Consider the following 25,136-nt stretch of genomic DNA (forward strand, 5'->3'; position numbering starts at 1 on the left):
GGTCTGCTCTTTTAGGAACTAAAACTGACCTCTAATAAATGTTCCCCCAGTAGAATAATGGACATATAAATGGATGGATGGATGGGTGAATGCAAAGCAAATGGCTAATAAACAAAACAAACTGGACAGGGTCCCATGCAGAGGCAAATGTGAGCTCACAGCAATCACTGAAGAATCATCACAACATTCACAGGCTATACAGATTTAAAGTGGAAAGGTCCCTATTTGACTGAGCAGGTGAGGAGATTTGGCCTCAGGTCACATCCACCATGAACAGCAGAGCAGAGACTTTTTGGCTCTTAATCCAAGGTTCTAACCTCTGTACCATGCTGCCTCCATGTGGAATCATCAGTCCCATAATTCAAAGAAAGAAAATAAGTAATAGGCCTCCTTCATAAAAAGAGGTTACTAACTCATTTTTTTAAAGAAGCAGAAAAACTAGAATCAAGTTTTTATTGGTGTCTTTTTAAAATTTTAGCATCGCCATCATTTCCCCCAGGATTTCTCTACTTCTCTCTCCCTCCAAGAGAGCCAACCGATAGAACAAAGAGGGTTCTTTATCCTGGTTTGAAGGCAGAAGGATAGGAAGGCAAGAGGCAGGAGCTCCTTGAGAAAGGAAAGCCAATAACCCATGAGCTGGGATGCTGAAGTTGACTAGGTAATGGAGGCTCAGGAAGACTGTAGACTGCTGGGAGTGAGCCAGGAGGGAGCAGGAGGGTGCCAGTCAGTGCTCAAGAAGCACTCATCAGGAGTATTCATTTCTCCCCCAAGCGTCATGCCAGGCTTTACATGGGGCACTCAGGGGATAGGCACCAGCCCCAGAGCCCCAGAGCATGGGCATTCCAACTCCCAGTCAGTCCCTTGCACCCACCCCTGCTGCTTTGGAGCTCCTGTTCTGAAGAAAGTGATTGTCCAATCAAACTGAAGGGGGAAAGATAGAAAAGACAGAGACAGAGCTGCTCCTGAATCCAGTATTAAGGGAAAGAAGTCACAAGAAAATTCAGAGGTTGCAAGGTAGGAAATGAATTTTCCAATGAAATGGACTGCCTCCTAAGGCAGTGAGTGTCCCATCACTAGAGGTATTCAAGCAGAAACTGGAGCCCACTGCATGGTCATGGGCCAGGGGTACTCTTCCAAGATCAGCAGGGAGTAAGATGGCCAAGGGGTCCAGAGCCAGGTTGGGGAGGAGAATGAGAAAGGGGGCATTGGGGATCAGGTTCAAAGGGGGTACCTGGAGATTAGCCTGGGAAACTCCCTCCCTTCTTCCCTCCCAGGGTTCCACTGAATCCTGACCTCATCATTATCAGGCCCAGTGGAGGCCAGCTTCAGCACAGACTTGGATTTCTTTTGGAAAATGCTTGCAACCAATTCAGCATGATTCAGAAAGGCATTCAGGTCCTCCCGGATCAGTGGCTCATCCCCTACCAGCTTGGCTATCATGAGATCGAGCAGAGAGACCCTGAAACACAGAAGGGAGAGTGGGGTTGTTGGGGAAGAGACCAGAGGCTATCTGAGGGTTGTAGACAATCTGTCGGAACCGATGAATACAGCAGCAAGAGCAGTTTCCAGGATTCCCCCTCAGACAAGATGCTTCTCCAGCTGGGATGACCCCAAGTCCCCTTCCAAATGAGCTTTTTCTGATGCCTTTGTAGGAGGCCTTAAGATAAAATGAACAAAAACTCTCACTTGACAACTTCTTGGGAAAAACAGGATAACAGTCCTTCCCCTCTTCCTCTTATACTAGCCTGCCTGGCTAGCAGAGGCCCAGAGAAGGGCCTACCCCTGGTCAGTGGCCTAGGCAAAATTCCAATTCAGGGCCTCAGACTCCAAAGACCAGTGACATCGCAAGGCCTCTGGACAACAAGAGCAGTGGGTGAGGGCAGAAGCAGAGATGGTGCCCCAGTGACCAGTGAGCTCCCAAGAGCTCCCAGACTGCTGGGGAATCCAGAAGGGCAGATGTCAGAATGTGAGGAGCCAGGTGAGGCCACCTCACCCTCCTTTTCAGCCACTGTCAGCACTGCCCAAGATGTTCGGCAAATTGAGACTCACACTCACTATTCTGGTGAAAGAGGAGAGATCCAGGGGTCAGCAGAAACCCATTCACCCTGAGGGGCAGTTTCAGAACGTCTCGACTTCATTTGTGTGAAAAGTGTTTTGTGATGGTGTTCATATGCTTTCTGTATTTGTCCCAGGTAAGAATACAAGCATTTGATCTTGTTAATAATATCAAGGAATGTTGATGATGTGTGTGGGTTTATATGCCCAGGTTGTATTGCACTGCTTCTCTAGGATTCTCTAGGATACCACCATATTGTCTTCAAAGAGCTATAGTTTCCTCATTCCTCCAGTTTCTTCTTCATCATTAATTGCTAAGCTATCAATTCAAGAACAATAATGAATAATGGCAGTGGTAATCAGCAATCTTTTTTTGATTTTACTGGGAAGACTTTTAGCTTATCCCCATTACAGAGAATACTTGCTGGCTTTAAGCTAGCTCCACTAATTCCTAGGCTTGAGGGCATTTTATAGGATTGTATGATGCATTTTGTCATAAGTTTTTTCTCCATCTATTGGGATAAGTATGATTTCTGTTGGTTTGGTTATTGAGATGTCGATAGTTTTCTTAAGATTAAACTAGCCCCGTGTTGCTGCTTATAGTATTATCTTAGTGATAGGTTGCTGCAGTCTTGGTTCCTCTCTTATTTAAAATTGTTGCATCCATGTTCATTAGGAAAATTGGTCTACAGTTTTCTTTATTTTGGATCTTCCTGGTACCATATTTGTGTCATAAATACTTTTATCTGTTTTCCCCAAAAGTTTATATACTATTGAAATTAATAAGCACAAAAGAACATGGACAACTTTTACCAGACTGTTTGCCCCTTAGGAGAAGGGGATGGGAAGGGGGGGCAGAAAAATGCATAACATAAATATGCAAGTGAATGACTGTTGAAAAACTTTCATGACATGTAATTGGAAAAATAAAATAAAATATCAATGTTTGGTAGAATTCATTTGTGAATCCATCCGGCCCTGGGGAGTTGTTTTTTTTTAGGGAGTTCACTGATGGCTTGCTGAATTTCTTTTTCTAAGATTGGGTATTTAAGCTCTCTATTTTCTCTTCTTTAATCTGGGCAATTTATAGCCAATCAGCTTCCAAGCTGCTCTCCAATCATGCCATGCCATCCCCCAGCTCTGGCATTGCATGGGCTAGTCCCCCTGCTCAGAATGGCCTGTCCTGGAGACCCCTTACTCCCTCCAAGGTCCCTATCAGGTATTGCCTTCTACCTGCAACTTTTCCTCCTCTCCCAAGATAGGAACTCTTCCTCTCTCTCTCTTTGGGTCTCTCCCCTTCTCCCTTTTTCTGTCTCTGCTTCTGCCCTTCTCTCACTGTCTCTTCCCCCCCCCAAACTCTTTTCTCTCACAATGAGCTCATAGTGGTTGGCTCCATTTTTTGAAGCATCCAGAGTTCTAATCTTCTATCACAACCAACCTCATCTTTGGTCTCTCCAGAGGAAACCCTCTGAAAAATAAGAGGACTAAAAATCACAGTTTCTTTCAATTATGATGGATATGGCCTTGGACAAGTGATTCTCTCTGGCCCTCAGTTTGCTCCTCTGTAAAGTGAGAAAGTCAGGCTGGAGACCATCGAGGCCATCTCCCCCCCAAACTCTGGTCTGATGACCCTCGTGAGTCACTGTGCCAGAGGGGACTTGTGACCACCTGTTCTCCTCAGCAGTCATCCAGTAAAACTCATGGTTTCTCTGAGGCAAAGGGGAATTGGCCAGGAAATCAAGAGTCAAAATTGGGAAGAGACAGATCCATGATCCAGACCCCCTAAGCCTCTCTCCCAGGGTTCTTTCTGCTAGAGTGCCAATGAGTCTTCCATTTGGATCTCTGTTTGAGCTGTCTGCAGAGGAGTCTCTGGTGATAGGAAGAGCTGGGCAGGCATAGTGCCAACCTCTGACAGTGGTGAGGCTGGAATGCTAACCAGTCAATTGAAAACCATTCCTGACAGACACGTATGGAGAGACCCTGAGCCGGCACCCAAACCACACTGTTTTGAATCATGTGAACAGGACACTCTCTACGGAATGTTAACTGCTCAAAACCACCTTGGCCTGGGGGCTCACCTTTCTGGATGGCTCAGCTTGCTATACATGGATTTCACCAGTTCTGGGCTTTTCAGCAGATAGTCTGAAATGATCAGGAACCTGGAAAAAAAAGGAAAGAAGTCTCATTACTAGAAACTTTTTGTTACTAACTCCGTCAGTCATTTCAGGGAACCACGCCTTTACATTGTAGTTAAAAACTGCACACACTCTGCCCTACTGCCAACGGTCCTGTTCCACAGAGTCCTTCTCATTGCCAGGCCTTAGCCAGGCTGTTCCTACCTCGGGGGAAGGGCTTTCCAGACCATCTCTGAGCACTGAGACCTTCCCTGTCCTCTAGGCCAGGTCCAATCCCCACTTTTCCAAGAAGACCCTGTCCCCCACAACCCCAATCCTTGGCCCAGAGCCCCAACTTGGGAATGCCTTCTATGTACAGAGCCTAAGGCTGGGTCCTAGGAGATGGAGCAGAAATGAGGCCCAGTCCTCACCTCCATGGAGCTTACTTCTAGCAAGTGGGGTCCCATGTGTCACAAGAGATCTAAGGTGAAGGGCTGGCACCCCTTGGAAGGATCTCAGTGGAATCCTTGAGGAGCTGGCATCTGAGCTGAGCTTGAAAGGATGGGAAATATTGCAATGGAAAGAGAAGGCAGGCATCCAGGCCCAGGACTCATGGTGAGCCAAGGCATGACCAGGTGATAATGCCAGAACAGCTCATTTAATTGGACCCCGGGGCTTGGGAAGGGCAGAGACATGAGATATGCCATATGGTAGGCAGAGAAGGCCCTGAATGCCAGACAGAACATTCAGATCTTGTCTTGGTAGACCATGGGGCCACTGAAGCATTTTGGACAAAGGAATGCCACACCTAAGAGAGGAGGCAGAATAGACCAGAACAGGCAGAGAGCAGTGGCTGTGTTGATCCAGGTGGATCAGGACAATTCCAATCCCAGACTGGAAGCAGTGAGAAGAGACAAGAGTGAGAGATGGGTGCTAGGTTGATATCCCAAAGACATCCAAAAAAAGGGAAAAGGACCCTCACGTACAAAAGTATTGAGAGCAGCTCTTCTGTGATGGCAAAGAATTGGAAACTGAGGGGATGCGCATCCATTGAGGAAAGGCTGAACAAGCTGTAGCAAATAATTTTAATGGAATATTACTGTGCTATAAGAAATGCGCAAGAAGATTTCAGAAAAACCTAGATAGTCTGAAGGGAACAGAACCAGGAGAACATTGTACACAGTAGCAACATTGTTTGATGAAGAACCATGAATGACTGATACCGATCCAAGACAAATGCAAAAGACCCCGAGAGAGAACAGAGATTGACTGAATACACCTGAAGCAGGCTATTTTTTTTTTCACTTTCTCGTTTCTTTTATTCAAGTCTTCTTGTATGAAATGATTAATATAGAAATTTTTTAAATAACTGCACATGGACAAGCTACATCTGACTGCTTCTCAGGGAGGGAGAGAATTTGGTACTCAGAATTATAAATATAAAGAGTAGGGGATAAAAACAAATGACTACCCAGGACTTGATAACTGGGTCTGGGAGAAGTGAAACAAGGAAGGAGTTTGTGGGGGCTCCAAGTTTATGTCCCTGAGAATACACACACACTCGCACACACAGTAACTGATTAGAGTGGGGTCTGCACCACCAACCTTGTCTCCTCACTAGACAGCAATCTCCTTGAGGCCAGGCGCTGTGTCCAGCACAGGGTCAGGACCTGAGGAGGCTTGGAATAAATGGCCACAGGACTCGGGGACATCACAGGAGGGGCCTGATATTGAAGTGAAGAGATGGCAGGGGCAAGCACACTGCCCTGGGAGCCTGAGGGACCATCTACAAGTGGGTGTGGTCTTCAAATGGGGGGGGGGTGTTGGACAAGATGGCCCAGGGCTCCCTTTCAGCTCTAAAACCTATGATCATGTGACTTTTAAAAAAAACCCTAAAACACCTACAAAATGGAAGTCCTGAAAAGATTTTTATTGTGGGCTTTTGTGGAGCCTCCCCCCCCCATCCCCTTGATCCTTTGGGTGGCTCAGGCCCCCTCCAATACCACCAAGGTGCTCAGGCTCCTCGCCCTCTGTTAAATCTGGAGGGAACCAGATGTCCCACAGCTCAGACTCTGCAAAAGAAGCCACTCCTTGACCAAATGGGGAAGCATGCCCAGCCACCAATCTTCAGTCTCTTCACCACATTCTGGTGTGAAGGGGAACCATTCAACACCAGCCCAGTGACAGTGATTAAGCAGCGTGGGGACCCTCATGGGCTCCCAAAGCTCAAGAGCCTCTAGAAGGCTCATTTTGCAGAGGACAACGCTGAGGCCCAAAGAGTTTCAAAGGCAATCCCTTGCCTTGCTTTGTCCCCCAACACTTTGTCAGGTAGTTGGCTCACAGTAGGTGTCAAGCCCTACATTAACAGTCACCCAGACCGGCTCCAGGTTTCCTCTTGATGCAGGAATGAAGAAGATGATCCAGGTCCCCAGAGACCAGTCTGGCAGACCTTGGGACTCAATGGGGCCATCCTCGAGGCGTGAGTCTTGAAGGCTCACAGTGTTGCCAGACAACTGGCCTTGACATCTTGGTAGCAGTTGTCCAGTCAGGTTCCTCTTTGCTCTTACGGCCCCATCCCTAACCTCTCTAGAGGGGTGTCCAAGCTGAAAGGGACTTTGGGGGTAGCAGATTTGCACGTGTCCATTCCTCCCAGTCCCTGGGAACAACTTCCCAACAACAAGCACTGGTGTGTCTATCAATAAAGGTCTCCAAGTCCCTTTGAGGTCTTGGGATGTTAGGGAGCAGCTCTAGTGATGCCAGCAACACGACCCAGAGATGCCCCTGCCAGGCAAAAGGCTCTGCAAAGTCCAAGATGGAGAGAAGAGCCCTGGGGCCCTGACATGGAAGCACAACCCCAAGGACAAAGCAGGCTCCCATCTCCTGGGGCAGGGCACTTTCCACAGAAGCCCATCAATGAGCTGATGCAGAGGTAATAAGGCAGAATCAAGAAAATAGTCACCGGGGCAGGTAGGTGGCATGGTGGATAGAGTACCAGGCCTGGAATCAGGAGGATCTACGATCAAATCCAGTCTTACTAATTACCTATCTGTGTGACCTTGGACAAGTCACAATCCCATTCCCTTGCAAAAACCAAAAGAAAAAAGAAACAGTCACCAACAATGTAAATGGAAAGAGCAACAAGCAAACAGCCACGCTGTTTAGAATGATCAAAGAAAACTGTCTTCTTGACAGGTGAGGGACTGAGCATTGAATAGTAGGACCAGGTAGCGAGGGGCTTTCCATTTTTTCATTCTTTATTATAAAGGCTGGGGAGCATACAGGATGCAGTAGATGCTATGAAAATAAAGGAAATAAAAGAAACTAGCTACTAATTATTCAATCTGGTGAATACAGACCACAAAAGGAAGAACTTTCAGAGGAGTCTGGTCGCCAGCTACTCCAAGACAAATGGCAAGGCCTGATAATTACTGAATCAAAAACATTGATCTCATTTGTCCAACACTTCTTGATGACAAGGAATTTCATCTTCCAAAAGGCACCAAATAAACACCTGACCTACCCTTACCCTTCTCTCTCTCCTTTGACAGTCACATTATTCAAACTGTTCACCCTCTACAGGTCATGGATCCTGGAGGGGACTTCCAAACCCCCTCCCCTCCTTTCCCAACCACTGTCCTCATGGTGAGGCTCTCCACCACTGCTTACACCCTTCTAGTTTTGATGTCCAGTGTCCACCTCCCTTCACCTTGGCCCTGTGCTCCCAACCATTCCTCCAAGGGCTCCTTGCTGGATACCAACTTCTCCCATCCCTCACAGCCCTCATCCCTCTGTCCTTTCTCCTCTTCACTGTCTTCATGGTTTTCAATTTCACTCCATCCCTGCTCTGATTCCACATTCCTCCCTCCCAATCTTAATCCTCAAGCTAACCAGTTCAAAGTCTCACACCATCCTATCACCCATCATTCCTTGCCAACAGAAGCCTAGGATAATGCCCACTCTGCCTCCTGCCCTCCTAAGCCAGGCATGCTGACAGTTGAGTAATCTCATCTCTACGACCCAAGTAATTCTTGATTCCCCTTAATTTCTTCATCTCATTCCTCATCAAAGCTCTTCTCTACTCCAATCATTCTCAAGGACTCCTCCCTGACCTTCATCTGCTCCTCTCCCCCTCCTTTACTCTCATCCCTAATAAGGAGGGCTCCTTTGTGCCAATCCTTCTGGACCCCCATGACCTCTAGTCTTTAAGGCCTTCCTGTTTTCACAATAACACAAGTTAGCCCTTAGGTACCAGGCACTAGGCTCCCTCACTGGTCCTCACAACCATCCTGGGAGGGGAGGGCTGTTATGATCTCCATTTTACATTAGAATAAACTGTAAATAAACATGCCCATTTTTTAAAACACCTTCAAGAGACTCCCCTCAAGCTATTCTCCTCCATTTCTACCTCTCTTTCTCGAAGTTCTAGCAGAAGCTATCCACACTCCCTTCCTCCACAGCCCGTGGCAGTCTCTTTTGACCCCACTGCCAGTTTTCTCCAAATTTCCCATGGGCTGGCATCATCAGCTGGCGCCCACCTCCTCCTTCCCTCCAGCTAAGAATGGCCCTTCTTCCCCAAGACTTCACTCAGCACCTGCTTCAATCAGTCCTGGATGTGTTGAGGGAGGATGAGGCAGGGAGGAACTAGGGGAACCAGAGAACTTAGCATCTACTAGACAGCTCAGCGATGAGACCATTTAAAGAAACCACAGAGGAGGAGCCATGTCTTCACTAGGGTTGGGTGATAGGGCTCATGACATGCATATTTTCCCCTGCAGTCCCTCACAGGGCCTGACATAGAGACAATCAAGGGTTCCCCCAGATTCCTCTAGTCCTTGACCCCACTGACCATGTCCTCAATGTTCCTCAAGCCCAGAAGGACCAACTTCAAGGTGAGGAGGACACTGGCCAATCCCATAAACCCAGGAATCAATGCCAAAGCCTCACCTATTGTCACCATGTACAAGTTCCAAAGGGATCACCTGACACTTGACATTTGATATTTACTGAAAAGAAAGAAGGAAACCCCAAAATAAGGAAATTCCCCTGCGTTCTCGGGGGTATCATGGGTCAGCTTGTCCACACAGGGGCAGGTGCACGTTTTCCAAGTGTGTTCTCTCTGTGCTAGGTCCATATTTAATGCCAAGGAAGCAGCCTCTGGTTGGGAGGGGAACACGTAGGCCAACTTCTAGGATCCTCCTCAACAGGACAATCTCTGGCAAGGAAGGGGCCTTTGCCCACTCCCACCCCGGTCCTTGTCCTCTCCTTGCACAGACCCCCAATGCAAACAGACCCTGAGGGTGCCCAAGCCCAGGCTCCTCCCCCATACAGGCTTCCACAATCACCAAGTGATGGAGAAGACCAGTAGGGTGGGAAGGGGTGTTCAGGGCCATCACTGGGCCTGACTGGTGGGGCAGCTCTGTTGGCAAGCCCTTCTCACATCTGGGAAATAAAGTAATAACCAACTCAATTACTTCCACCTCCACCCCTTGGCCTTCTGTTTACACTGCAAGAGACCCAAATTAAAGACTCCACTTCTCACTTGTGGAGGAGAGTGTTGGGTTACCCTGCATGGAGACTCTGAATCTGCCATTTGGAAACTTTCTGGGCCCTAAACAAATTGACCACGAAATAGAAAACATGCCCATGGACTCATTGTGAGTGAAGTCAAGGCAAAAATGACTCTTAAATGAAAAACAACTGTCATTTTGTCATACCCGCCCACAGGCTAAGTCCGCCTCTCCTCCCCTCCCAAGTGAAGGACCTGATGTGGGACCCTGAGCCTTCCCAAAGCAAACCCCAAAAGGAGGCAGATCTCTGAGAGAGGGGCCCCCAGGCAAGACCCTTCAGAGACCAGGGCGGTGCCAGGCTTTAGAGGTCCAGGAACTACCAATGGGGCTGGGCTCTGCTAGGCCAGCCTGGGCCCCTTCTTCCAGTCCTCACTGGTCAGTCTCCCTGATGCCTGTAAGTCCCCCATCCCCATGCCCCAGGCCTGGATCAGGGTTTCCTCTCTCTCGATGACCCCCGGCCCAAAGAAAGTATTTCATCAATTGGGGTGAACAGGCCCAAGGCCAGGACAGAGGCCTCCCACCCACTCCTGATGGTCTGCTGCTGCCCGGCTGGCTAGGCATGATCTCTACTCAGTAAATCGATGGCCACTGCCTTCCCTTATGACCTCAGGGACCCTGCTATGGAAGGTGGTTTTGGGTGCCAACCTGTGATCTGGCCAGCAGAGGGGACTTCTAGGGAGCAAACTACCTGCTCTCTCTGGGAGGGGAAGGGAATAGAAAGGTGTTGTGGGGCCAGAATGTATCTGAGGAGGAGAGGAGGCTGGTAGGCTTCCTGCTGAAAATAGAGGAGGTCTGTGCCCCAGAGTGGTGCAGTTCCAACAAAACCAAGGTATGTCCTTACCCTAGAGCCCCTCATTGGGTGTGGGCTTCCTCCTCTGTGAAGGAGGGCCTGGGCCAGAATGGCCACTGGGTCCCCTGCCATTAGGACTCCCAAGAGGCTGGGATGAGCAGGAGTCCTGGAGAAGAGGAGACCTGGGAAAGACAGCCAATGACCGGAGAAATGGACAGCCTTGGGAAAGAGGGAGCTGCCCACTCCAAGATCATCAAACAGCAGCAGGTAAAGCTAAGGGGCCCCAGAGCCCTTTCCTCAAGGTTTCCACCCACAAAGGTGCCCACTGAGCCGACACCCCTGCCACAGCAATACCTACGCCCACTCAGATTCTGGGTGTTTCCTGTGAGCCTCGATGACTCTTAGTGCCACATTCAGGTTCTGAGTCTCCAAGTCCTTCAGGCGCTCAGTGCTCAGACACGTAAACAGGATCATGGAGGCGTAAGCAACGACCTTCTCGTCCGGGTGCTGAAGGCAGTACCTAGGAGGACACAGGGAGGAGTCTGAGCCCAGGCCCCAGGAAGAGCTGGGCCAGTCTGGCAAGGTCCCAAGGAGCAGATCTTCCCTTCATAGTAGCACACATAGAAGAGACGGAAGATGCCAACTGGGGGATGGGGGCAGGGGGCCAGGCTCCTGGGTCCTGAAAGTTATGAGCTGGGATTGGGATTGAGCTCAGCCCAGACCCAGGTCCTCTCCTCATAAGGACCATCTGGAGAGGTCTTCCCTCTGACCTGATCCCTTGTGTGCCATAGCGGCCTTGACATTCCTGGGGCCTTGGTGTGAATCCCACCGTGGTTGGTCCTCACTCACAGAGGGCTCCCAAAAGAGGTCAGGCTTGGGGGCCACAGGTGGAGAGAGGTGTCCTAGTCTGCCCTGAGCCCTGCCACAGAGGTGACTGGGATAGGGAGGGAATGAGCATTACACACACACATACACACACACACACACACACACACACACACACACACACAAATGTATGCATGGACGTGCACACACGTCATGGGCACCCACAGCCTGGCCACAAGATGATCCACTGGGGTCACCATCACCTTGTCTGCCTCCCTCTGGAGCCTTTCTTCATCCAAAGGCTCATAGGTCTGGGAAAGCCTGCATCCAGATTATCCACTTCAATGACATCACTTGAGAGGAGGCCAAGTCACAGGGGGAACCCACATTTCCCAAAGACCATACTCACAAGAAGAGATCTGGGAAAGTATCCTTCCAGATGACCTTCTGCGAAGCTTCATTCCCAGCTGCAATGTTTCCCAAGAATTGCAGGCCACAGCGGAATGCTGACAAGACACAGGTAGACCATGAGAGAAGGCAAAGGCAAGATGGCAGGTCTGTCTATCTGGGAAGAGCCTTGGGAAGGGAGGGCTTGTCAGAAGAGTCCTCCTCCCCATCCATGTTACCATCCCCCCATCCTTCTCCTCCTTATTCTCCTCTTCCTCCTCTCTTCCTCTCCATCCTTCTTCCCCCCCTCTCTTCCCCTCCTCTTCCTCCTCACTGTTCTCTAGAGGGGTTCTTTCTATAATGGAACTTCTAGGGAAGATGGTTCATTCTCTTCCTAAAATACACTAGTTACTAGCTCTTTGGAGTCAACCTTTCAAAAAGCCTTATTTAAAGTCTCTTTGAGACCCTCCCATCCTGCTCAGCCCTGCCCAGAGCCTGGTTCCAGCAATCCACCCATCTTCTCCCTCTCTCCTTGCACCCCAATTTCTCCCCCATACTACAAATGTCCCAAGGCAGCTCTCTGCCCCCCCCCAGGCCCCTCAACAGCTAAAGATCTCCCACTGGCCCTGCCCCTTGCCTACTGCTGTCCTGGTGACATAGTTGGCCTCCTCCATCTTTTTTTTTTTTTTGAAAGATTTTATTTCTTTTGAGTTTTACAATTTTTTCCCCCTAATCTTGCTTCCCTTCCCCCCACCCCCCCCCACAGAAGGCAGTCTGGTAGTCTTGATATTTTTTCCATGATATACACTGATCTCAGTTGAATGTGATGAGAAAGAGATCATATCCTTAATGAAGAAAAAAAGTATAAGAGATCACAAAATTACATAAGACAATGGATTTTTTCCCCTAAATTAAAGGCAATAGTCCTTGATCTTTGTTCAAACTCCACAGTTCTTTCTCTGGATACAGATGATATTCTCCATTCCAGATAGTCCCTGATTGCTGCACTGATGGAATGAGCAAGTCCATTAAGGTAGATCATCAACCCCAAGTTGCTGTTAGGGTGGACAGTGTTTTTCTGGTTCTGCTCATCTCACTCAGCATCAGTTCATGCAAGTCCCTCCAGGCTTCCCTGAATTCTCATCCCTCCTGGTTTCTAATAGAACAATAGTGTTTCATGACATACACAGACCACAGTTTGCTAAGCCATTCCCCAACTGCAGGACATACACTTAATTTCCAATTCTTTGCCACCACAAATAGGGCTGCTATGTACAAGTGATATTTTTACCCCTTTTCATCATCTCTTCAGGGTATGGACCCAGTAGTGGCATTGCTGGATCAAAAGGGTATATACATTTTTTGTTGCCCTTTGGGCATAATTCCAAATTGCTCTCCAGAAAGGTCAGATGAGTTCCAAGCTCCATCAACACTGTATTAGTGTCCCAGATTTCCTACATCCCTTCCAACATCGGCTCATTGTCCTTTCTTGGTTATATTTGGCCTCTTCCATTTTGGCAGCCCGCATCCTCAGGAGGGAGGCCTGACCTTTTCATGATAACATCAACAAAACTGTTTCTGCCATTCCTGTTGTCATCATATCACATGGTGGCACATTGCAATGGGCAGAAGTTTTTAGTTGAATGGCCATGTTGGCTGATGGGTCAAGCTTGAAGTCAAACATCAGACCAATACAGGAGATGAAGAGTTCTGGGAGATGAGCTGTCCAAGGTGATGCAGCCTCACACTTTGGAGCCTTGGGGAGTGCACCTGGTAGGGCAGGTGCCAGTCTGACAAGCCCTGGGTGCCTCAGGGGGCCCTCTGAGGGAAGGGCTCCACAATGAAAGTGACTTTTCCACCAGCCTCCCCAGTCACGGTTGACAGTTGGAATGAAGGTGAGTCAGTGGTTCTGGCCATCCACCATGGACACGAACAAAGTAAAACACAGAGCCCAGGTCTCACTCCAGTGGAGTCCCATGCTGCGCTGCGCTCTGCCCAAAGCTAGGACACGTGAAACCAAGGGCTCTCAGACTAGGAAAAGCAGTGCAGGCCCCAGTCTGCAAGGTCCAGCCCAAGCATACTCACATACCCTGACAGGGGTGCACAGCCAAATGCCCACCATCAGACCCCAGCCTTCCCTGGGCTCCTGTGCCATACAAGAGGGGGCCAATCAACAACAGGGATTAAACACACGGAGGAGCAAAAGCCAGAGCCTGGCCTCAAGGAACTTCCCAACTACTGGGAGAGACATCAAGCAGGCAACTCTGGACCAACAAGTTCTGCTCTTCACAGGTAGAGAACAGGAAGTCCTGGCCTGGGGATTTCAAAGGGCTAGGGAGGTCCCTTGGAGAAGGTGGCTTTTAGGTGGTCTAGTTGGAGAGAGGGCTTGAAGACTTATCTGTGGAGGCCAGGGACCTGGATGGGGGAGCAGGGTGAGGGAAGAAGGGGTTTAGGTTCTGAAGTGTGGCATAAGTCACCCTGGAGGTGACAGGGAGCACTGAGCTTACTGAACAGGGGATTGACATGGGTTTGGTAACTAAATGAAGGAAACTGTAGAGGTGACTGAAGCAGGCAGATCATCATCCAGGCATGAGGTGACAGGGTCTATGCTACAAGAGGATACATTGCAGAGATGCTGCTGAGGCCTTGGAGCCCTATTGGATACAGAGATAGGATGGTGTGAGAGAGACAGAGGTGTGAATTTGAGGGAAAGGGAAGGGGGGGGTGTGCCCTCAACAGTAACAGGGCAAGAAGGAAGGGTTTGGGGAGAAGGATGGTGACTGCTGAGTTTAAGATGTCTAGGAAACCAGACAGAGATGAGATGAGAGCTCAGGGGAGAGGTTGGGGCAGGACAGGTAGAACTGAGAATCAACAGCATAGAATTGGTCATAGATACATGGGAGCAAATGAGATCACCCAATCCAGAGGGAGAAGAGTAGAGGGCCCGGGACAGAGACCTGGGGGACACCTGTGGTTGGAGGGTGAAATCTGGAGGAGGTTCCAATGGAGGGGATCTAGAAGAAGTTGTCAGAGAGGGAGGAAAACCAGAAAAGCAAACAAGGGAGTGGCCCAAAACCTTGAGAGAAGAATCCAGGAGGGGTAGAGTGACCAGCAGTGTCAAAGGCTGCAGAGACATGAAGGCAAATGAGATCCAAGAAAAGGTCAGTAAAAGACTGCTGGTAAATTTGGAAAGGGCAGTTTAGGGAGAAGGATGAGGTCAGATTTTAGATGGTGAAAAGTGAGAGGAGAGAAAGTGTTTTCAAGGAGTTTCACTAGAAAAAGATGGTGGATGGCAGGATGATGGTTGGCCAGGATGAAAGAACCAATTTCAGAAGCCATTTTGAGAAGGGGGGAGTTATGAGCATGTTTCTGAACAGGAGGAAAGGATTCAGAGATCTAAGACAAGAGCCAGGGTGGGGATGGTGGAGGCAATAATCTAAGGGATGAATATACATGGCTCTATTGGCTTTGGACAGAGAAGGCATCATCAATAAAGGTGAAATATGGCCCTGCCCCAGTGTCCCAGAAGGCATGCAACCTGTATAAAGAAAAGCATATGAGAGAGACTGGAATGAAGCAAAGTAGACAAAGGCTCAGTTTCCTCTTCTGTCCGATGAGGGGCAAGGCCCTCCCAGTTCTAGTCCAACTGACCCTAGGATGACCAACTGGCCCTTCCTTCAAGACTCCACAGTGGACTTAGCTGACTTCCCTACCTTTGGGGGAATGGGCAGCATCAGGTCCAGCCTGGAGTGGTCTTACTCTGAGCTCAAGAGGCCAAGATGAACCCCCAAAGATAAAACACACGTGACTCCAGTTTCCTCCTCCAATTCAAGAATCCACCCAATTCCTCCACCCCCTCCACTACCACTACCACTCTAAATTGATTCCCAGTGAGTAGACTTCTTGTCCCTGTCATAGTTGGGAAATGTAAGCACAAATTTAACTAGCAGGGTTCTATTACATTGACCAAGTATCTTTATACTTCAAGGAAAGGACAATGGGTCTCAACCTGGCAAGTGAACTCTATTGGCATAAAGAAAACATGGAAGAGGCCACCCACCATGGGCTTCTGACCACTCTCCGGCCAACCATGGGCCCGGTGGAGACGAAACCACCACCACCAAGAAGGAGCGCCATGGCTTCATCGCTATTTTGGGCGGCAGCCCAAGCAGGCATTTTTTCATTTCAGGCTAATATCAGGAAATGTCAATGGTTTGTTTTTTTACTTTGAATAATCTTTTTCCATCCTTTCTCTGGTCCCTCCCCTTGGCCCTTTTAACATTCTCAAATGGAAAGAATATACTTATATAGAACTGCCTATTTATGGACACCCACATAGTACAATTTGCTCAAACAGTTCTGAACAAATGGAGGACGTGTTTAATTGGAACCACCAGAAAGAACCTGATTCAGCACAAGGCCTTTGGAATGCCCCCCCCCAAAAAATGGCTTGAAGACATTGGATTCTTGTCCCTGGGTTGTGGGGCCAAAGGAAGCTTCATATGACACAGATGGCAGACCCCTGGGTCCAGACTCAAAGTCAACAAGATTCACAGCCACCATAAAAATTGGGCATTTTATAGATAAAAGAGACAAGACCAGGCCTGGAGAACTGACTCACCAGGGTCACTGCACAGTTACTAAGGGTGTGGAGAGGAGCAGCCAAACCAGGGAGCCCTCTCCTTCTCTCTCTCCTGTCCTTTACCCTCTACCTCTCTCTCCTCTCTCTCCATCTCTCTTCTCCCCCATCTATTTCCCCTGCCCCCATGCACTCCCTGCTCCCCTACATAGACAAGGCAACACATCCTCAAATACATAATGTCTTAAGCCACAGTTCTCAAGCAGAGGAAGGAAGCAACAAATATAAGGGGGCAGCTCCAATTCTACTCTGATCATCCTGGCCATTACCTGTTCAATTCCACATTCCTACCTGGGGCCTTCCTGGTTGATGGTCACCCTCTCACACCCACAATGCCAGAGCTCAGAGGATGGTGACCTTCTCAATCTCTTTCTCCATGATGTGCCCTCCTCTCCTCTGACCCTACCACCCTCTTGGGGTAGGTCCTCATCTTTCCATGCTTGGATTATGGTGGAACGGCTCAGAGGTGGGGTCTTCCCACCTCAAGTCTCAGCCCTACCTGCTTTGTGCCATCCCCACCCATTCCTATCTCCAGTAGCTCCTTATGGCCTCCAGGGTACCCTTGGTTCTTGGTCTCAGCTCTGGACAGTCTCTCTGCCATTTGACAGGTCTGGATACTGTCTCCACTCCCCTGTATTTCTGGTACTCCTAGAACCCCACTTTCTGAAGCTATCTTTCTAGATCTCCCTTTCATCTGATATCATCTCTTATCGTGTTCACACACTGTGGTTTGCACACTGCCCCCCATCCCCATTACACTATGAGTTGTTTGAAGGGGGGAGGGGTTATTTCAAAGTATCCCTAATGCTTATCCCTAATGCACATTTCCTAGAACACAGTAGTTGCTTAATAAATGACTTGTTGCCTTGCCTTGACTTCCCTCAGAGACTTGCTCCTAGCAGCCATTAGTAAGTGGTCAAATGAACAGACAAATGGGTGAATAGATAAATGAACATGGCTTTTGCTCTGTTTTGCTCTGTTTTGTTCAAACAAAAATCACCTATTAAAAAAAAGGATATCTAGACAAATTTCCCCCCAAGCCTGGGTCTCCCTATTTTGCCCAAGTCAAGTGTGTGGAAGCTTTGATGGGGTTCGTGCACCCCTCCTCAAGCAGTTCAGTGCCTGCCTGATGCCAGTCTGAGTGGGGACAACTGATGCTCACCTGCCTTTAGAAATCTCAGGCTCAGATGATCCACCAGTCTCCACCACCTGCTAGTTGAGATTACGGGGGTACAGAATGCATCCCATAAGCACCCATCAAGTGCCTCCTACAAAGTGGCCCATCCATGGTACTTGGACAACAACAATAAATAAGAGTCATGGTCCCTTGTGTATAGAGGCATGAGGGGGAGATGAGGCCCACCCTGACCACAGAGAAATTGGTCACAAGACTAAGTACAGTGAATGCTTAAGCAGTTGAGGGGTCACTTCCAGACTGGAGTTGGGGGAATTCCATTATGTCCCATAGAGATGCTTCAAGTTGGGTACAGGTTGGATCATCCCCACTTCCAAAGCGGATAAGGGCTTCCATATTTCCTTTCTTAGGCAAATGTGGGAGGACCTGCTAATTGTGACCTGGACTGGCCACAGCAGGTTGGACCAGAAGGTAAGACAGGTCTAGAAACTGCTGTCTGGGAACAGTCACGCCCAGGTCCAAGAGCCTTGGCACCAAGAGTGTCTCCCTTTTCACAACCACTACGTTCACAACACACACAATCCAAAGGATAAACAACTTGGGATATAAATGGTGACTCTGAAAACAATCCAGCCAGAAAGCATCACCCTAATGCTCTGACTCATCACATGACAACTTTGGGGAGGAAAAGTTTGAAAGACGTCCATTTGGATAATGGAGCTGGGAATATGAAACAAAAAAACGCCAACACAAGCAAAAATAACAATTTACTTTTACCAGACAGTTTATCAACTGCTCTCTGAGTGACCAAGAAAATCCCACTATTATGTTTACAGATTGGAAATGAATCAAGACCAAAAACAACATGAATAACTCAAATACAAAACGCACGCTTGTGTTTACATTAAATTTGATGAGCATAATATATTCGTCACACTACTGCAATTATTCCCTGAAAATAATACTATAAATATTATTTTGACAATGTAATTATAGTTATTCCTTCAACAGTGGCAGAAAAGTGCTGGCGCTGATCTTCTGTCCTGAACCTCTCAATACACACAGAAGTAGATTCTCACACAGAAAGAGTCAAAACCCAAAGATGAGGATGGGCACACTATTGGTGAACTAAAATAATGTTTAAAAAGCTATTTATGTGAAAATTGGGCTTAAAAATATTTTTAAAAAGATCACAATCCTGACCACTCCAAAATGCCACTCACATATAACACATTCTCGGTTCTTGATGAACCCAAACCCTAAGTGCCAACTTGGGCTCCGCAGGCTTATGAGAGGCTCAAGAAGAGATAGTAGAAGGTGCCCAAACTGAGATCCGAAAAAAAAAATTCTCTTTCATTTTCACCCAACTTTGGTTTCCTCTATAATCCTATGCATTGTATATCTTTAAAAGTATGATTCTGAATATGGGTCCAAATGCTTCACCAGGTGGCAAAGTTTGCTCTGGGGAGCAAAAAACAAAGGGCACTGGATCTGGAACCCTGGAGTGTAACCTACTCTCCACTCTCAAGAGAGGATGGAAAACAAAAAGAGGATTATGTGCAGAACAACACAACCAATTATCTACCACAAATGAGAATGGAAATGGGATGAATTCACCCCAAAATGAAAGAAGGCAGCTAGAAAAGATGAGAAACCAGAATCCAATAATAGGGCATTTCTGAGTAACTCAATTAAAGGGTAAAGAGTCACAGAGATGGGCTGGGAGCAAGCTAAAAGGCAAGAGAGGAAACACAACAGATATTTCATTAACAGATAATCAGGGAAATGGCATTTTATGAAAGATGCTAAACAAATGTACACCAAGCAGCTTAGCATCTCTCTTGTTCACCTGTCCATTCACTGCTTTACCTGTTCAGCATGCTTACTAATGGCTGCTAGGAGCAAGTCTCTGAGGGAAGTCAAGGCAAGACATCAAGTCATTCAATGATCACCATTACTGTTTCCAAAAATATTTTATTTTGGTTCCAGCTGAGTTTTGAACTGTCTCCCTGTCTCCCGCCACACCTCACACTAGATATAGCCACCATTTGATGTAGATGTTTATGTGTGTGTCTGTGTGTCTGTGAGTATGGGTGTCTGTGAAATCATACTATGCATACTTCTGTGTACAATTCTTTCTCTGGAAGTGGAAAGCAACTTCCTTTTTAGGCTCTTTGTAGCCGACCTGAATATTTATAATCCTCAGAATAACTTAGTCATTCACAGTTATTCTTCGAATACTATTGATATTACTACAATGTTTTGTTCTTTTCATTCTTCATTATTTCCTACAAGTCTTCACATGTTTTTCTAAAAATCAGTCTTCTCATCATTTCTTCCAGTACAGTAGTATTCATCACAATCATACACCACAGTTTGTTTAGCCATTCTCCAACCATTTAACCACCACAAAGAGAGTTGCTATAAATATTCTAGAAGAATGTATATGGGGTTTTTTCCCTTTTTCCCTGATCATCTTGGGAAACAGTCCTAAGAGAGGTATTACTAGGTCAAAGGGTTTATAACTCTTTAGGCACAATGCCAGATTGCTCTCTGATTAGACTGGTTTCACAGTTCTACCAACAATGTATCAGTATCCCAAATTTTCAACATCCCTTCTAATTATTTGTCATTTTTCCCCTTCTATCATTTTAGCCAATCTGATGGGTTTGAGATGGTTCCTCAGAGTTATTTTAATTTGAATTTCTCTAATCAATAACTATCAAGAGCATTTTTTCAAACAACTATAGATAGCTTTGATTTCTTCCTCTAAAAACTACCCATTCAATATACTTTAACCATTTATCTTTTTCTTTTTTATTTAAGGCAATGGGGTTAAGTGACTTGTCCAAAGTCACATAGGCAAAAATTTTGTGTCTGAGGGCACATTTGAACTCAGGTCCTCTGGACTTTAGGGTCAGTGCTCTATCCACTCCACCACCTAGCTGCCCCTTTAAGCATTTATAAATCAAGAAATGACATATTCTGGGGGTGGCTAGTTGGCACAGTGGATAGAGCACCGGCCCTGGAATCAGGAGTACCTGAGTTCAAATCCGGCCTCAGACACTTAATAATTACCTAGCTGTGTGGCCTTAGGCAAGACACTTAACCCCATTTGTCTTGCAAAACCTAAAAAAATTAAAATTAAAATAAAAAAAAGAAATGACATATTCTAATAAATTTGGCATCATTCTAAATAATTGAAATAGCCTCTGAGAAACTTTTAAACAATTTCCCATCAATTTTCTGCTTTCCTTGGCTACATTGGTTTTATTTGTACAAAACCTTTTAAATTTAATGCAATTTAAATTATCCATTGTATATCTCACAACGCTGTAATGCTGTTTCTTATTTATTCATACTTCTATTCATAAATCTGGTACATCACTTGTATCATGATCTTCTAAATTACTTCTGCTATCTCCCCTTACATCTAAGTCATATATCCATTTTTGACCTTATCTTGGCAGACAATTTCTGCTAGACGTCTTGGCAGATTTTTTTTTTAAAAAACAAGGAATTCATATCCTAAAAACTTAAATCTTCACATTTATCAAACACAAAGTTACTAAAATCATTTACTACTGTGTATTGCATATCTACTCTATTCACCATTACTATGAGATATATGGTGTTAGGAATGCTAATAAGACAAGAAAAAGAAATTGAGAGACTAAGCATAAGTCACTTTTTTGCAGATGATATAATGATTTACTTAGAAAACCCTAGACAGTCAACTAAAAATTTAAATGAAACAAAAATTTCAGTAAAGTTGAAAGATATTAAATAAATTAATATTAAATCATTAACATTTCTTAACATTACCAACAAAATCCAAAGATATCAAAAGCAAAATTTCATTCCAAATAATTACAAGATGCATGGGACAGACCCATACCTGCCCAGACCCATTCAGAAACTTGGTGAATGCAACTACAAGAATACTTGACATAAACAGACCTAAATAATTAGAAAAATGTTTATTGTTCATGGGTAGGCTGAACCAACATAATAATGACAGTATTGACTAAATCAATCTACTTACTGAGTACCTTGCCTGTGAAAATATCAAAGGATTACTTAATAGAATTAGAAAAAATTACAAAATTCCACTTGAGGAACAAAAAGTCAAGATCAAGGGAAGGGACCTGTTAGGTGGCATGGACCTGAGTTCAAATTTGGCCTCAGACAATACTTGTATGACCTTGGACAAGTCACTTAACTTCATTGCCTTGAAACCCCCCCAAAAAAAAAAAAACAATATCAAGAGAATTAATGGCAGGGGGAGAAAAGCAGGGGAAGGACTAGTGCCTAGAAGAAGGAGATCTCAAAATTCATATTTGGGACCAGAAAAAAAAATAGAAACGAACCAATTAGGCTTAAGTAAACAGAAGCAAATGAGGCCACTAGCCTGATTTCTGGCAAACTCAAAGATCCTACCCTATGGGGTAAGGACTCACTATTGCAAAAACATTGTTGGGAAAATGGTCTGGCAGAAACTAAGTCTAGACCAACCACTTACACCATCTACTGAGACAAGCTCCAAATGGGTACATGACTTAGACATAAAAGATGACCTTATCAACAAATCAGAGAAACTGGGAAGAAATTTATCAATAGAGGAAGAGTTTATGACCAAAGCATGGAGGATCACAGATGACAAAATGGACAATTATGATTATATAAAATTAAAAAGGCTTTGCCCAAATAAAACCAATGCAGCTACTAAAATTGAACTAGAAGTAACTTGGAAAAAATTATTTGCAGCAAATTTCTCCAATAAAGATTTCATTTCAAAGGCATAAAGAATAGATTCAAATTTATAAGACTAAGAACTGTTCCCCAAGAGATAAACTAAGTGAAAAAACATGAATAGGCAATTTTCAGAAGAATTATCTCAGTGCAAAAAAGTTCCACAAATCAACAGTAACTAATGCAAATTAAAACAACCCTGAGGTTCCACTTCCCATCCATCTCCTGCAGGAGGATTTGTGGGAAAGCTGGCCCCTCAGTATATGGTTGGTGGCATTGTGATGAGAGGTCGTTTTGCCTGGCTTGTGACTTTGCTTCCTACTGGGAAGCTAGGAGGGTCTGAGAGCTCTTGGGGCTTAAAATCCCTGAGGGAAGGGGCATTTCCTTTGATCTCTTCCTAAAGCACCTCAATGAGAGCTGAACTGACCCATGGAGGAGACAGACATATGGGGATCACGGATCCCTGAGCTTGTGCTCACCACTGCCCTCACACTATCATCATCTGGTCTCTGCTCAGAGGAGGTGCCAGCAGCATGGCTCACCCCTCAAGGCCCAGCCCAAGGGCTGCCACCATCTCCAGGAAACCTCCTTGACCCCAGCCTGGCCCAGCCCTGGGGTGGCCTCTGCCAGGAGGGCTCCCTCCCTCAGCCCACTTCAGGTCTTCCAGTTCATTTCTCCCCTTTGATGACCTCACTTTTCAATCAGCATGTTTTAAATCAAGCTCTCAGACACTGGGGGAATGGGGAAAAGGCCCGAGGCCAGGGTCCCAGGCTGGGCTGAGCTGCTCCCCACCTGGCTGCCCGGGTGAGACCCCGATGTCTCAGCTTGCCGAGCAGGTGCTGGGAAATCATCAGCTCCTCAGAGAAAGCATCGCCAGCCCCCAGGTGGTGAGGAGGAGCTGGGGCCCGGCAGCGCGGGCATCCATCTGGGTTTCATTTTCTGCCTCCTCACTAGCGTAATCGTTCTTTAATCACGGCATTTTGTACAGCATTTCCTCTGAGGCTGCTTTATTTAGCAATCCATCATTAAATGAGAAAACTGCCTCTCGTGACCACAGCTCTCAGGCTCCTGCCAGTGACTCAAGGGGAGATGACCCCACGTCCGTTTCTCCCTGGCTCCGGATGTCAGGCAGAAACAGGACTCTCAGAGACCAATGCCAATGGCCTGCAGCTACAGACTGACACATGGATGGAGGAAGGACTCCGCCCTATGAAGCTCCATTGCCAAGAATGGCCAGGCCAGCAAAGGAAGAGAGAAGCAACTGAGCCTGAGCCTCTGACAGAGGTATGAGGACAAGGGCAATTGTCTCCTCCCTGAACCCTTCCATCCCCACCACCTCACAAGGGAGGCAGGAGGACCCCCTAAAACTTCCTAGAAACCACTAGAATCAGGGCTTCCAGTCCTTAGGAGCTATGGGTGCTCCAGCATCACCAGACTAGCCCTTCTGCAGATAGCAGCTTCTTGTCTACTGGGAAAGACAAGGCCTCTGCGAGGAGTCCCAGACATGGTCGTCGATTCCAGGTGGCCCCCCACCTCAGGGACCACCATACCCTGCCAAAGCCCCAGTCCCCTGGACTCAGCACAACCCATGGATGGATGGGGAGAGACAGAGCCAACACATAGGTCACAAGAAGTGCAAGACGGGTGAACTAACTGCTCAAGTCATCTCAGGGAAAAAGAGAAGGGTCCAAGGCCATGGTCTGGGGTCAGTTTCATAAGGCAATCCCAAAGAAAATCAGCTGGGGACCACTCTGGATCACAGACAGATGAAGGGCTTTGGCCACACAAACAACACTGAGGTTGATGAAAAGAAATGAGGGAAAAGCTGGTGAAGCAGGAAAACCTCCATATCCAACATCCTGAGAAAGGTCTAAATGGCACCTCTGCACAAAAGACCCCGGGCCAGGGGGCCATCTCCAGAGGAAACACCAATGGAACGATGGAGAAATCCCCCCAAGGTTATTGCTCATGTTTTCCATCAGTGAAGCAGGGGGAGCAACATCTGTCAGAGAAGCGGCAGCACAAGCATCCAGGTACCCCCAATGTCCCCATGATGTGTTCTGGGGTGCCAGAGTGGGTGCTGGGAAGGGGTGGGGGAGTGAATGTGCAGAGGACATGGGGACCTCAGAGGCACTGGGGACTCCCCACCCTCCTCAATGTGTCAGCTGCTCCGCTTTCCTGCAACGCGGCTCCAAGGGAGGACATGGTTCCAGGTTAGGGAGACCAATATAACAAGATACAATAAAGATAATCACTCCCCTCCACCACCCTGGTGGCATGCCTCAGAGAATTCAGGCTCCCCTGCCTGCCCACAGCCTAGCCTCAGCCAGCACAGGCACTGTGGGCAGAGAAGACTCACCAGTGAGTTGCCTGGAGGGAAGTCCCTCGCTTCCATCATGAGTGTCCCAAGATGGTCTACAAGGAAGGCCTAGCTGATACATCCAGATCCAAAGGCAGGCCCTGGGTTGGGCTAACTGTGTGGAGGGTGATCTGGGAAAATCCCCACTCTTTGTCCAAGGCCCCAGAATCTCCCCTCACACACACACCTGTAATGGTATCGTCCTGCCACCCTGCCAGCACCGTCTAAACCCTGTACATGGTGCTGATGCCCAACAGGCCAAGGCCCATCCTTCTCCCACCCAAGGGCAAGGACCACCCAGTGAATGGCCACACTTTACCTGTCAAGTGGGACTCCTGATCAACATCCAGCTTCTGAAATAAGCCAATCAGATGCATTGTGGTGTCAATCAAATTCAAGTTCCTGTCCAAAGTTTTTAAAGAAAAAAAGCAAACTTCAGTCCTGGTCTGATGCAAAGGACCCTTTGCCCCCACCCATAGCTCCCTTGATATGACTGCAGAAGGAGGAATGGCC

The 25,136-nt window shown here is 47.1% G+C and overlaps 1 protein-coding gene across 3 annotated transcripts in view; it reads right to left on the minus strand.

Moving 5' to 3' along the window:
• ATXN10 (ataxin 10) overlaps positions 1-25,136 on the minus strand; it is a 76,403-nt gene that overhangs the window by 32,960 nt on the left and 18,307 nt on the right. For all 3 annotated transcript variants that reach the window (XM_074227288.1, XM_074227287.1, XM_074227289.1), the window contains 5 exons: positions 24,943-25,025; positions 11,761-11,857; positions 10,885-11,046; positions 4,134-4,214; positions 1,294-1,459 (listed from right to left, as the gene is read on the minus strand). In XM_074227288.1, coding sequence (XP_074083389.1) covers positions 1,294-1,459; positions 4,134-4,214; positions 10,885-11,046; positions 11,761-11,857; positions 24,943-25,025 — 589 coding nt within the window. The remainder of the gene's footprint in view (positions 1-1,293; positions 1,460-4,133; positions 4,215-10,884; positions 11,047-11,760; positions 11,858-24,942; positions 25,026-25,136) is intronic.

This window comes from Macrotis lagotis, chromosome 2 (assembly GCF_037893015.1).
Source record: "Macrotis lagotis isolate mMagLag1 chromosome 2, bilby.v1.9.chrom.fasta, whole genome shotgun sequence".
NCBI classification, from domain to species: domain Eukaryota; kingdom Metazoa; phylum Chordata; class Mammalia; order Peramelemorphia; family Peramelidae; genus Macrotis; species Macrotis lagotis.